At 61.1% G+C, this 12,229-nt stretch overlaps 1 protein-coding gene across 1 annotated transcript in view; it reads right to left on the reverse strand.

The window, feature by feature from the left end:
• The window catches only part of PCNT (pericentrin), a 113,399-nt gene that overhangs the window by 85,886 nt on the left and 15,284 nt on the right, over nt 1-12,229 (reverse strand). Inside the window, exons 4-11 of the mRNA XM_032865506.1 lie at nt 11,857-11,973; nt 9,883-10,138; nt 8,179-8,234; nt 6,852-7,026; nt 6,232-6,368; nt 4,883-4,994; nt 3,309-3,449; nt 2,842-2,960 (exon numbers count right to left, since the gene is read on the reverse strand). Coding sequence (XP_032721397.1) covers nt 2,842-2,960; nt 3,309-3,449; nt 4,883-4,994; nt 6,232-6,368; nt 6,852-7,026; nt 8,179-8,234; nt 9,883-10,138; nt 11,857-11,973 — 1,113 coding nt within the window. The remainder of the gene's footprint in view (nt 1-2,841; nt 2,961-3,308; nt 3,450-4,882; nt 4,995-6,231; nt 6,369-6,851; nt 7,027-8,178; nt 8,235-9,882; nt 10,139-11,856; nt 11,974-12,229) is intronic.

A 12,229-nucleotide genomic window follows, 5' to 3' on the forward strand; every position in this document is an offset into this window, starting at 1 on the left:
GGTGACAAGCTCAGAGCCTACCCCTCTGGCTGGACAATGACCAGGCTCCGGGTGGACAACGAAAACTCAAAGACTTTAAAATTAAATTAAAATCAAAAAAGGGGCGTCTGGGTGGCTCTGTGGGTAAAGCGTCTGCCTTCGGCTCAGGTCATGATCCCAGGGGCCTAGGATCGAGTCCCGCGCTGGGCTCTCTGCTCCGCGGGAGCCTGCTTCCCCCTCTCCCCCTGCTTGTGTTCCCTCTCTCTCGCTGCCTCACTCTCTCTCAAATAAAATCTCTAAAAACATGTAAGTGAAAGGAGAGAACGAAGTAAAAGCGTCAGAAGGCAACGCAGGAAATGGTGGGCACTCAAAAAGGAGACAAAGAGCAAAGGGCCAGGGGAGGACCCACAACCGCAGACCCAGGCCCGTGAGCACCAGCACGAAAAGGGCCACAACCAAGTCCAAAGGCGAGCGGGGCAGGCCCTCCAAACCGCAGGGGACGGGGGACAAACGCCAGGAGAGCCACGGTGTGCAGAAAGAGCTTCCAGGGGGACACGGTCAACTTCAAGTGAAAACAGGTTTGACCTCGTTGGAAACCACGGAAACACAAACTGCAAACACACCGGCTGTCCCTCGGCGAGGAGCACACACGGGCGACTTCCAGCGGCGGCGGGGGGCCCTGGGCTCCCACACCCCCTGGGGGAGTTCCACCAGATGCCCGAGGAGGGCACGGCGGCCTGTCAACACTTCACACGCGTGCGCGTGCGTGCAAACAGGTGTGCGCACACACCGGACTTCCCACAAACACACACGTCCCATCACTCTCCTTTCCCTGCCTTCCTGAAACGTCACGAGAGGCAACAGGAAGGGGTTCAAGACACCAAGGCTGGCCAACCTGGGAAGACAAAACTCAGTGCTCACAGCACCGTCTGGGGCTCAGGGGCAGAGGGGCTGCGTGCAGGCAGGACCTGTGGGCCGAGGCTGGCTGTCGGGGGGCCGGGGACCCGGCCATCTAAGGCTGGACCCCAGAGGGAGCTCTGCCACTGGTCTCCCTGACACCAGGGGTGCCTCATGCCGCCTGTGATGACAAGCCCTGGACCAAAAACCAACACAGGGGACCCTGACACCCAAACAGAGGGACAGACGGACGGAAAGCAGGACACACGGGAAGCATGAGAAACCCTTTAGCACCGAGGGCCTCCAGAGAGGTGTGTACGAACACTGCGCCCGTGGCACAGACAAAAGAAGAAAGCAGAACCCCCAGAAATCAGAATCGACAACGGAAAGAGACGTTTGCTACAGAATGAGAACACAGCTCATGAGAGCCACCAGGAGAGCACGCGGGGGGCGCTGAGGATTGCAGACAGGACCGGCCTCCCGGCCGCGGAGGCACAGTCGGACGCAAGGCCCTCCCCCACGGCCAGCGGGAACGGTGGACGCACATGCCGGAGCTGCTCCCTGAAAGCTCCAGGCAGCTCACAGGGGTCCCGGGGCTGGGGGTGGCGTGGCGGCTCACAGGAGGATCAGCGGGATAGAGGGACGGCGGCTCTCCATGGCGCAAGCACGAGAGGACACACAACACGTGCCAGACGTTACACACGCCAAACACACACGAACGAAATAAGCTCTCAGAGGGCTCCCCTCACGCGCCCTTGCGTCTGCACAGGGGGAACAGGTGCAGCCAAGAGCGGGGCCACGTGCAGACACACACCTGCTCCCCAGGCAGCAGGGACCATCCAACCAGAATGCAGAGTGACCCCAGGACGACAGCAGGCGGGGGCCCAGAGGGCAGGACAGGGCCATGGACAAGGACCCGGAGGCTCTGCCGTGGCGGCCACACCACGCCCAGCGGGACACACGAGAAAGGAAGTGGAAGGGAGGGAACCACCGCCACACCGCGCTCCTGTCCCCAGGAAGTCATCGCAGGCAGAGAGACAGTTAACAACGGGAAACCGGAAGCGGCCAGTTGAACAGGATCAACTGTGACCCCAAAATTCACATGTCGAAGTCTGAACCTCCAATGCCTCAGAATGGGGCCATGTGGAGACCGGGACACCGGGACACACCGCCAACCTCCTGACCAGGGAGCCTGAGGGCGGCCGACCGCAAGCCAAGGACACGGGGCTCAAGAGAACAGCCCCGAGCTCCCGCTCCCAGCCTCCAGATGACGCGTCTCTGAGAGGACACATTTCTGCCGTGTAACCGTCCGGTCTGAGGTGCACTCGTGACGGCCGCCCGGGGTGACTGCGAACTACTGATGCGGACGCTTGTCCTCGTGGGGCCTCCATCATCCCACACGCCACCTGCCCGGGGTGACAGCCACGAGACCCGGGTCACCGACACCCACGCATCACCATAAGTAAAGGGACGCTCAGGAGACAGGACACCACATCTCAAGTGCACATAGCCCGGGCGTCCGCGGCCTGACGGTCGGGCCGAGAGGATGCGGCGCACACGACCGAACATTCCTCAGCCACGAAGAACAAGCCATTGGTGACAACGTGGACGCACCCCGAGGGGAGAAGCAGAATAAGTCGGAGAGAAGCACGCCCCACGTGACGTCACTGCCCCGTGCGACGCTAACCGAGCTGACGGATACAGAGTGGAGGCGCCAGAGGCGGGGGCGGGCGTGGGCAGAACGGGAGGGAGGGTCAGAGGCCACGAGCCTCCAGTCACAGAACAGAGTCTGGGGGTGCAGCGCTCGGTGACCAGAGACAGGGCTGTACTGGACACGCGGGAGCGGCTAAGACGGTAGATCCTAAAAGTCCTCGTCACAAGAAGAAGAAAGTCTGGAGCCCTGGGGTTGACAGGCATTAAGGAGACCGAGGGGCAGTCACCGGCAACACCCGCAAATGCCAGCACCTCGTGCTCCTGAAACGAGCGCTCCGCGTCCGCTCCCTCAATGCAGGGAAGAGGGGCCGTCCCCTCCGGCTGAAGGCGGGGTCCCCCGAGGTGCTCTCTCCCTTCTCCAGTCCTCTCTTCTAGAAACACCCCGGGTGCACTAGGAGAGAAGACCCATTTTAAAACCTCCTCGTACGCCCTTTCCCTCCCTGCTCCCTCCACAGCGACCCCCCCCCACCCCAGTCAAGGATGGGAGCCCTGGGCCGAGCAGGCCGTGGCTGTGGGACCGCCTGGCGGGACCCCGTGCTGGAGCAGAGGGGACCCCGGAGCTGCAGGTCCCATGCGGCTCCTCGTCTGAACCTTCTCCTGCTTGAGGCTCAAGCAGCAGCTGTTTCTAAAACACGAGGCTCCCAGTCTCCATGGGCAGGAAACCACAAATAAAACCAGACTCCAATTCAGCTCAAAGGCCCCGTATTTTGAGAACACACCCAAGACAAAAGGCCCCGTGCACCTGACTTGCGCAGACTCAGGAACAGACTCCTCTCGCTGCTGCCGCCACCGCGGGTCCCGCCTCCGGTGCTCCCGCTCCTCCCCGTGAGGCGTGCGGGCAGGGAGCTGGTCGTGGAACGCTTCAAGGGGAAGGAATTCCGCAGTCACTTCCAGGGCAGACACGGAGGACGCATCAGGACACACTGCAGACCTCAGCTCCGGGAAGGCCCCGGTCCCCGTGAAGGCGCAGCGGGACCCTCTGCGGCTCACGCCGGGCGGTATCTCACACGGGGAGCTGGCCGGGGCGACCTCAGCAGAGCCCGTGGGCCCCCGGAAGCAGAGCACTTCTCGGGCTGGCGCTGCGGGCATCACAGAGACCAGAAATGCCAGCGGGTCTCCCCGGGCGGCTGGGGCCGCAGAGCAGGGATGTGGGCGGTCCCCAGGGCCTGAGAGCCCCGGCCGACGGCCAGCAAGGACACAAGACCTCGGCCCCCTACCACAGGGACTCATCCTGCCCCAGCCGCTGTGAGCCACGCCGGGCGCCGCCAGCACCTTGATTCCGGCCGCGGGTGACCCTGGACAGAAAACCCGGTCGCGCCTCCCACCCAGACCAGCGCAGCACCAGCCACTACGGAGAGTGCGGCTCCCAGCCCTGCGTCTGTGGCATTTCGCTAGCAGGAGAACCGGATCGGACGCCGACCGCGAGAAAACGTATCGGCATCGCCGTTTCCAGCACGAGGGTACGTCCAGCCACTTAACAATACCGTGGACGGGAACTGGTCACTACCCGGAAGTTTCAAGACAAACGTCCCAGGAAGGACCCTGGAGGCCAGCGCAAGGCTCCCCACGGGCCGGGGAGAGCCGAGTGCAGGAGCTCATGCGGCAGCGTCCGCAGAGCGGGGAACCGCAGCCCCACCATGGACAGGCTCGAGGCAAAGACCAGGTGTGAGCGGATGGGCATGGCCTCGCCCACCACACGGGCTCTGGCCCTTCCTCCCAGCCCTGCTCTTGGCCCCCAGTGATGTGTGCCCGGCAAGGCTGACCCCCGGACTGCAGAGGCTCCACGTGGAGAGCAGCAGGAGGAACACACGAGTCCGCCTGTCTTGCCCGCGTCCCCCGACATCCCCGCTGGAGGCACGGCCCGCGAGCAGGGACCCCTCTCACAGAGGGTCCACAGGAGGAGCCAGGCGAGCCGCTGGGCCCGGCCGACGTGGGCAACCCCCTCGGGGCCACAGGAGTCCGAGAGCACCTGCCCCAGGCAAGCTCAGGGGTGCAGGGGCGCAGTGGGATGAGGAGCGCTGGCACCCCGCCCATACGGCTTCTCGGTGAGGGCCAGCCGGGCTGTAAGCCTCGCCGGCCCCCCTCTGCAGATGCCTCACGGTAGGTGAGCAACACCGCGACACTGCCGCCCCCGGCTCCCCGGTGAAGCCAAGGCCCTCGGGTTTGCGCCTGAAAACCACATGCCGACCTCCAGCAGCTTGCAAAGCCGCTGTCCATGTTACAACTGTCACGGCCCCGTGGAAACACCGCGTTCGCTTCCGAGGATCTGAGCTCTGAACAGCAAATGCCTCACCGCTCGGGTCCTGACTGTCGGGTCCCGGAGACTCGAGCTGGGACCACAGGCGCCGGATCTCTTCCTGCGACTGGGCCTTCAGCGTGGCGTACGACGCTCGGAGGCTCTCTAACTGCAAGAGGAAGGCTGCGGCGTGAGACGCCGCCCGAGACCAAGCCCAGAAGGTCTGTGCCCAGCTCTGGGGCACGCGGGGTGAGACCCCAGGCCTGCAGCCAAGAGTGAACCAGCCACAGCGGCCGCACACGGCTCATTCCTCACGCGCCTTTCCCCGCTCGCTGCCTGGCCTTGCCCTCGCTGAGTGAGGACAGAAACTTTCTCTGTTGTCCTAGACACACGTCCTTCTAACTTGGGGCAGGGAGGGCCAGGCTCCTGCCCACACTGCTGGTCAGCACCAGCCTCCCGGGAGTCCCTCCATCCTCCTCCTGGGGCACGGTGGGGTGTTCTCTGCATTTTTCGGTTACCCCCCACCCCGGGAAGGGTCTCTTCAGGGGTGAACAGAGCCAGCCAACCCTGCACCCACGGAACTGAGAGCAGCTACCACTGCCTTCACGGGGGGCTTGGGGTCAGGCTGCACGTGGTCCCAAGGCACCAAGTGGGTGGGTACAAGTGCAGGGCTCAGGGCTGAAGGACAAGCCCTGCCAGAGGGGACACAGGACGTGGGAGCTCCGGCCTGCAGTGCCCCTGAGGTTGGCCTGCTGCCTTGCGGGTGGCCCCATGCAGGGACAGGACAGAAGGTGCCCTTCCGCGTTCCTCTTCCATCAGCAAGGGAGAATGAGCATGGGGGTGATGGGGCAAGGAGGCCGGGAGTGGGTGTGGACACCACGGGGACAGAAGCACAAGGTCCTCCTGGGTTCTCTTCTGAAATCCGGGCACAGACCAACACGGACTCCGCCTCTGATTTCTCGGCCTGATGCTGGGGCACTGATGGCCCTTGGGACAGAAGCCCTCGGCTGTCTGGGTAAGATCTGACCACACTGCCCACCGTGGGAATGTGACGTCTCACTGGAAGAGAGTTCTGAACACACGAGCAGCGGAAGTGTTTCCGGCTCAGTCTCTTTGAGACTGCGTGTTTCTTTGGGTCAGTCAGAGAACCTGGCCTTAGACCCGTAATGCCTGGAGTCTGGGTCCCAGGGACCCCGGTAAAGAACACCAACTCTGCGTGTGTACGATGCAGCATAACTCACGCCAGCTCTACACGCTGTCCTCACTTCTCCATCTACTAGAAACCGACGGGCTCTAAATCTACTAAAGTTTGAGCTAAGGCCAGAACGTGAAACGATCCCACCCAGAATCTTCCAAAGCCTCCCCTCCCTGCCGAGCGGCTGACACACACACGCGTCCCTGCCCACCTCGAGCTGCTTGGCCACCTCCTGGTCGCGGAGCCTCTGCTCCAAGTCCCGCACGTGCCGACCGCTCTCGGACTGCAGGTCCTCGCGCAGCTGCCTCAGGGCCGCGTCCTGCTGGGTCTCCAGAGTCCTCAGCGCACCTGGGCACACACCTCCCTGAGCACGTGGCCTTCCCGACCACGTGGGAGCACGGCTCCTTCCAGACCCCACGGTCCCAGCACTCTGCTCTCCTGGGGAGCAACCCAGACAGCCACCACCTCCTCACCATGATGGCACCATGTGATGGGCGACAAGAATAGAACATGAACAACAGCGGCGTTGCTTTCCTAACAACCATCACAGAACGTGGACAAACACCTCTGAAACCAAGGTTTCAGGGGAGGTCAGGGAGCCGGAGAAGCCTGTGCTCACCGAGGGGAGAGCCCAAGGCTGAGCCTGAGCCGCCCAGCGGACCCACTCCTGTCTCCATCGCTGTGGGCGACATGCAGCCGCCGCCCCTCTGGCAAGGAAATGCACATGCTCGTCCCCAGCAAGGGCCTGGCACCGCACGGAACTGTCCTTCTAGCAAAACACACACACACACGTCCCCTCTTCAAACCTGATTGTTTGAACTTAAAACTCACATTCAGCCTGATTTTTGGCTTGAAAAATCTTCTCCAATTCCGCTTTCTGTTCTGCCAGTTTGTTCTCAAACTGGTCTTGCAAATTCTCCACCTCCAACCGATGCTCTGCAGACAATTCTCTGCGTAGGTTTTCTAAGCATAACTCTCTCTCGGCTTCCCATTCTTGCTTCAGGTTCTAATGCAAGTGAGGAAAAAAAAACTATGGGCCAATGGTGGACGATCTGTGGTAAAAAAATTTAAACTGCACTCGAAACCCAGGTGTGGACAGTCACTGCACCCAGACCAGACTGTCACTACAGGAAGCTGGATGGCCCCCACCACCCACAGGGACAGGAGCAGAGACAGCAAGGGACACCTGCCCGGAAACGAAGCGAGGGCAGAGGTCATGCTCAGTAATTCTCACACACACACACACACACGCGTCCTCCACAAAAGACCCAAGATGCTACAGTGATGTCACCTGACCTCTGCCAAGGGCTGACTTTGTCCCAGATGCCCTAAGAAATGAGTCCCTGCTGTCCGGCACAGAGGGGTGGGAGCTGGGGCACAAGCCTCCCGCCTGGGACTAACAGCTGTCCTCCACCAGCTACCTGATCAGAACAGCTAGGACACAAACGCCCATGTGCCCAGTGTCAGACGCGTGTCCCCTAATGTCAAACGTCCCCCAACACCAGCCACTTGCTCTGCGGTCACTGGCACCAACAGCCCTTCCACAAATGCAGCCCCGAGAAAGGGACACATGGCCAGGATGGAACGTTCCAGGGAGGGGCTTCTTCAGAGAGGAGCTAACTCCGTCCCACCCTAACACAGAACTCTTTCTCCAGGAGGGATGTGGGGGAGTCAGCGGGACCACCGCAGAATGCACAGTCAGCACAGCACATGGGTCAGCTGAGGCATCGGCCGCACAGCGGCTCTGCCCCACCCCTCCCCAACACGGTCCCCCGAGGCGCCTGGGACCGGCACCCCACGTTTTAGTCAGTTGCCACAGGGCACCTCCCTGCCCTGGGATGTCCGTCCGACCCGGCGCACAGCGACAGCCAGGCCACAGGGCCCCCTAGGAATCAGAGCTCAGGGTGCAAGCGCTTCCTGTGACAGCAGAAGCACACGTGACCCACACGAGCCGCGCTAACACCCTGTACACAGGAAGGAATGCTCTCCCTCTACAGCAAAAGGCATGTGTTTTCTACCAGCACGTTCAATTAGAGCTTTGACTGCATTCTGTCGGAATCAGGTGGGGGGCTCTCCTATGGGGACTCCGGGCCAGCTGGAGCGATGGAGGGCAAGGGGAACGCCGCACACGCAGAGTGACGTTGCTAACGACGTCTACCTCTAGCATCCGTGCGTTGTTCTCCATTTCTAACTGTAACTTCTCCTTCAGCTCAGCTGCAAGAGAAACATAAAAGCAGGTCAGATCACAGAGTCTCCGAGTTTCCCACACCCCCGCCACTCGCAGGGGAGAGGGCTGCCGGCACCTAAAGGCCACGCCATAGGAACGCTCGCCAACACGGAGAGGACGAGAAGGCACGTCCGTGAGGGAACAAGAATTCCACGTGTGACGTATCGACCAAATTCTATTCCTACCTAAACCAAGGACAGAGCCTTCAGCCAGCCTGACAGCCCCACGCAAGCTGGCACATGAGACCTGGGCGCCCCTTCTGGTCTGTCTGCCCCACACCGGGCCCCCACGCACCCTGGGCCCATCGCCCAGCCTCCCGCTGTGTCAGACTCCAGGCAAGGTATGAAAGACAGACAAAGACCTTCCAGGACCCATCAACTCCCAAGCCCCAAGGGAAGAACCACAAGAGAAGACGTGCAGAGGAGGGATGAGGCTGGACCAGTGGGCATGGCCTGGCAGGGACTGAGAGGTGTGCGCACACCTGGGGATGTGGGCACCAGGAAGAGACACAGGGACCTCAGGAAAGGGTGGAGGGGAGCTGGGGCCAGGCAACAACGGCACATATACAAAGTGAGGGTGGCCTGAGCAAGCCCAGAGCTCAAGCAAAGGCCAGACACCACCTCAGAGGGGAGGTCACAGGTGCCCAGCCCATGGCAGAGCCTCATGGAGCACAGGGCAGGTGTGGACCCCTCTGTGGTCCCATTCCCCAGGGTGAGCAGAGAGAAGACAGCATTGGAAGGAGCCTAAAGGAAAGCATGTTTTGTATTTTTAAAAAATGAGCCAAAATGGGGGGACATAAAACTACTTATGTTTGCTTGACTCTACATAAGGAAACATGGGACGGTATCCCCGGAGCATGAGAAGACTGGCTCCCTCTGAGGGCTAGGGGTGGGACCCAGAAGAGGGCGACTTGCAACACACCCAGGCTGCTGTTTTCAATTTTTCAAGTGAAAAACTCGACCAGCAGGTGAGCAGAGAAATGGGGGTGACCGCGTGGGCACGAGTTTCTAACCTTAGACTATGGGACGTTTGCGTGACTCTGAAATGCACACTTTAAATGGGAAAATTGTATGGTATGTGAATTAGAACACAATCAAGCTGGTGTTCACAAAACTGTTGTCTTCAAAAGTAGTGACTAACAAAGAAATTGGAAAAAACCATTAAAACATAAAATTCGGGGAAAATAACCCATAAAATTCAATCTTAGATGTAGAGAAAGAGCTCAGTCTAGGCCGGAGAATCACCAAAGGAGCAGGTGCCTCAGCTGTCCCCCGGGAGTGACACGGCCCCACCAGGAAGAGGGAGGAGCCGTGGGATGCGGGGTCTGTGTCCAGGAGCATCTGGGGTGGTCAACAGTGCTCGGCCACAGACAGTCCCACCAGAGGCGGACACGGAAGCTTCCGGCACACAAGCAGATCACCTCCCATGACAGGACCCCGCTTCAGAAACGCACACAAGCCCAGGGGAGAAGCGGACAGCGGGCGAGGGGACCGCAGAGCCCCGCCCCCAGCAGGGTGCCCTGCACACTCTCGGGGAGCTCGGGATGGGACACCTGCCCCTGGCCGGGTCACCAGCCTGCCTCCCCAGAGGTAGCCGTGGGCGCCGAGCCCCGGGGCCAGGCCGGGACGGCCGCACCTGTCTCCTGGTGGCAGCGCAGCTCCGTCTCCTCGCGCTCCCGCGCGTGCTGCTCCCGGGCCCGCGCCTGCTGGTGCTGCTGCTGGCTCCGCAGCAGGGCCAGCTCCTGGGCGTGACGGCCGTTGAGCGCGGCCCGCAGCTCAGTCAGCGCGGCCTCCTTCTCCCTCTGCAGGGTGGCCTGCATGCGCTCCAGCTGTGCCGCGTGCATGTTGCTCAGACTCAGGCGCAGCGCCTCCAGCTCCAGCGAGGGCACCGGCTGCGGGACAGGGGCGTTTCAGGGCGCTCCGGCACACGGCCCGCTGGGGCCGGGGTGCCAACTCGCGACAGCAGCAGCCCCCCCCCCGCAGGCTCTCTCCAACCGCGTCCCGGGAGCCTCGCGCTCCAGGGACAGTACCAGCTCAGCGCCCCACAGGACCTCAGGCGGCCGGGCCCAGCCTGGTGGCTCCCCAGCCACCTGAAATGGCCCAACCGGCCGTTCCTGAAGCCGCTCTGGCCCACAGGGCCCTGCCTCCACCCAAATTCTCTCTGCAGACAGTAGGGGCTGCAGTTCCTCCTCGAGGACACAGGCCACACGCAGCCATGCAGGATAGCCCCCAACCTCCTCCAGGCAGACTCCCCAGCCAAGAGGCCCATCCTGGCTGGAGACAGGGGAGCAGTCATTCCAGATGTTGCAAGACCCCCATCAGATGGGGCGCCTGGGGGGCTCCGTGGGTTAAGCCTCTGCCTTCGGCTCAGGTCATGGTCTCAGGGTCCTGGGATCGAGCCCCGCATCGGGCTCTCTGCTCCGTGGGGAGCCTGCTTCCTCCTCTCTCTCTGCCTGCCTCTGCCTACTTGTGATCTCTGTCTGTGAAATGAATAAATAAAATCTTTAAAAAAAAAAAAAAGAAGGCCCCCATCAGAAACATGCGACAATAACCAGAATACAGACAGGAGGCGGCTCTGGACGGTGACTGCCAATGCCGGAACAACGTGAGGCCAAAGAGAGCCCAGCAGTGGCTGAGTGAGTGACACCGTCAGGAATCCCAGGCTCCAGACCAGAGACAAGTGAGCTCTGCACTTCACCGCTCTGGAAGGTGGGCAGAGGGGACAGAGGAGAGGCTTCTGTGCCTAGCTAAGCTAGGGGAAATCTGTTGCCCCTTCCACTGCCTGGGTGAATCTGGAAGGCCAGAGTTCCAGGAAGCATACTTATTCCCAACTAACACTAACAACAGAAAAACACACTTAAGGGACACCCAAAAAGCATAAAAATAAAATGAATAAAGGGGGGTCACCGGGGTGGCTCAGTGGGTTAAGCCTCTGCCTTCGGCTCAGGTCGTGATCTCAGGGTCCTGGGATCGAGCCCCGCATCGGGCTCCCTGCTCAGCGGGGAGCTTGCTTTGCCCCCCTCCCTGCTGCTCTCCCTGCTCATCCTCCTTCTGTCAGTCAAATAAATAATTAAAATCCGTCAAAGTAAATAAATGAAATGGATAAAGGAAAGCAGTAAGCAGAAACCATGGGACAAGAATGTGTCTCCAGAGAGGTCAGCAGGGACCTCCAGCAGGACAGCAAGGCGACAGTGAGGTGGAGGGTCGTGCACCAGCCCTCCTGCCACAAGCACCTCCTGCTTCCCGGAGGCGGCAGCCACCAAGGAAATCAGATGTGCCTGCAGGATGGCCTGGCTCACAGCTCCTCTCCATCGAGGCCCCTCAGGACCACGCACCCCCTGTGTTTAATGAATACGAGCGGCAGCTGATAGGGAAACCGCTGGCTGTGCTATGAGTGGCCCTTGGCCAGACTCACCACCCCCAGGTGTCCTCGCACACCTCTCCACCTGCCCTTTCAAAGCCCCCCCCCCCCCCGCAGCAAGCCTGCAGCACAAACCTGTACTACCTGCAACCTTCCCAGATCCCCAAACCCACTGGCACAAATTACAGGGCGAGTGCGCAGGGACCAGCCACACCCCCAAGCATCCCATCGCCAGGTCTGCAGCTGCACCTGCTGCGTCTCCGTCGGCGGCTGAAGCCCCACGGCCACCTGCTGCTGTGCGCCAACGGCATCCTTCTGTCTTCTCGTCAGTTCCGCAAATTCCAGCTTACGTTCTTGTTCGCATTCCTAAAGAAGGAAAGCGAGGGACGTAAGCCAGAGAATTCACATGAGAAAACAGTCACTACAAACACTCAGGACACACCAGAGGGAACTGAGCCCAGCAGTGTTCACGGCAGCACGACTCACAGCTGCCAGAAGGTGGAAACAACCCAAGCGTCCACACACAGCAAACGCACAAACAGAACGTGGAAAAGCCATCGGGGCTGGGGGGAGCATCACTCTGCTATAAGAAGGAGCTACGACACTGAGAATCTCAAAACGT

This window comes from Lontra canadensis, unplaced genomic scaffold, assembly GCF_010015895.1.
Source record: "Lontra canadensis isolate GAN:19392208 unplaced genomic scaffold, GSC_riverotter_1.0 scaffold29, whole genome shotgun sequence".
NCBI classification, from domain to species: domain Eukaryota; kingdom Metazoa; phylum Chordata; class Mammalia; order Carnivora; family Mustelidae; genus Lontra; species Lontra canadensis.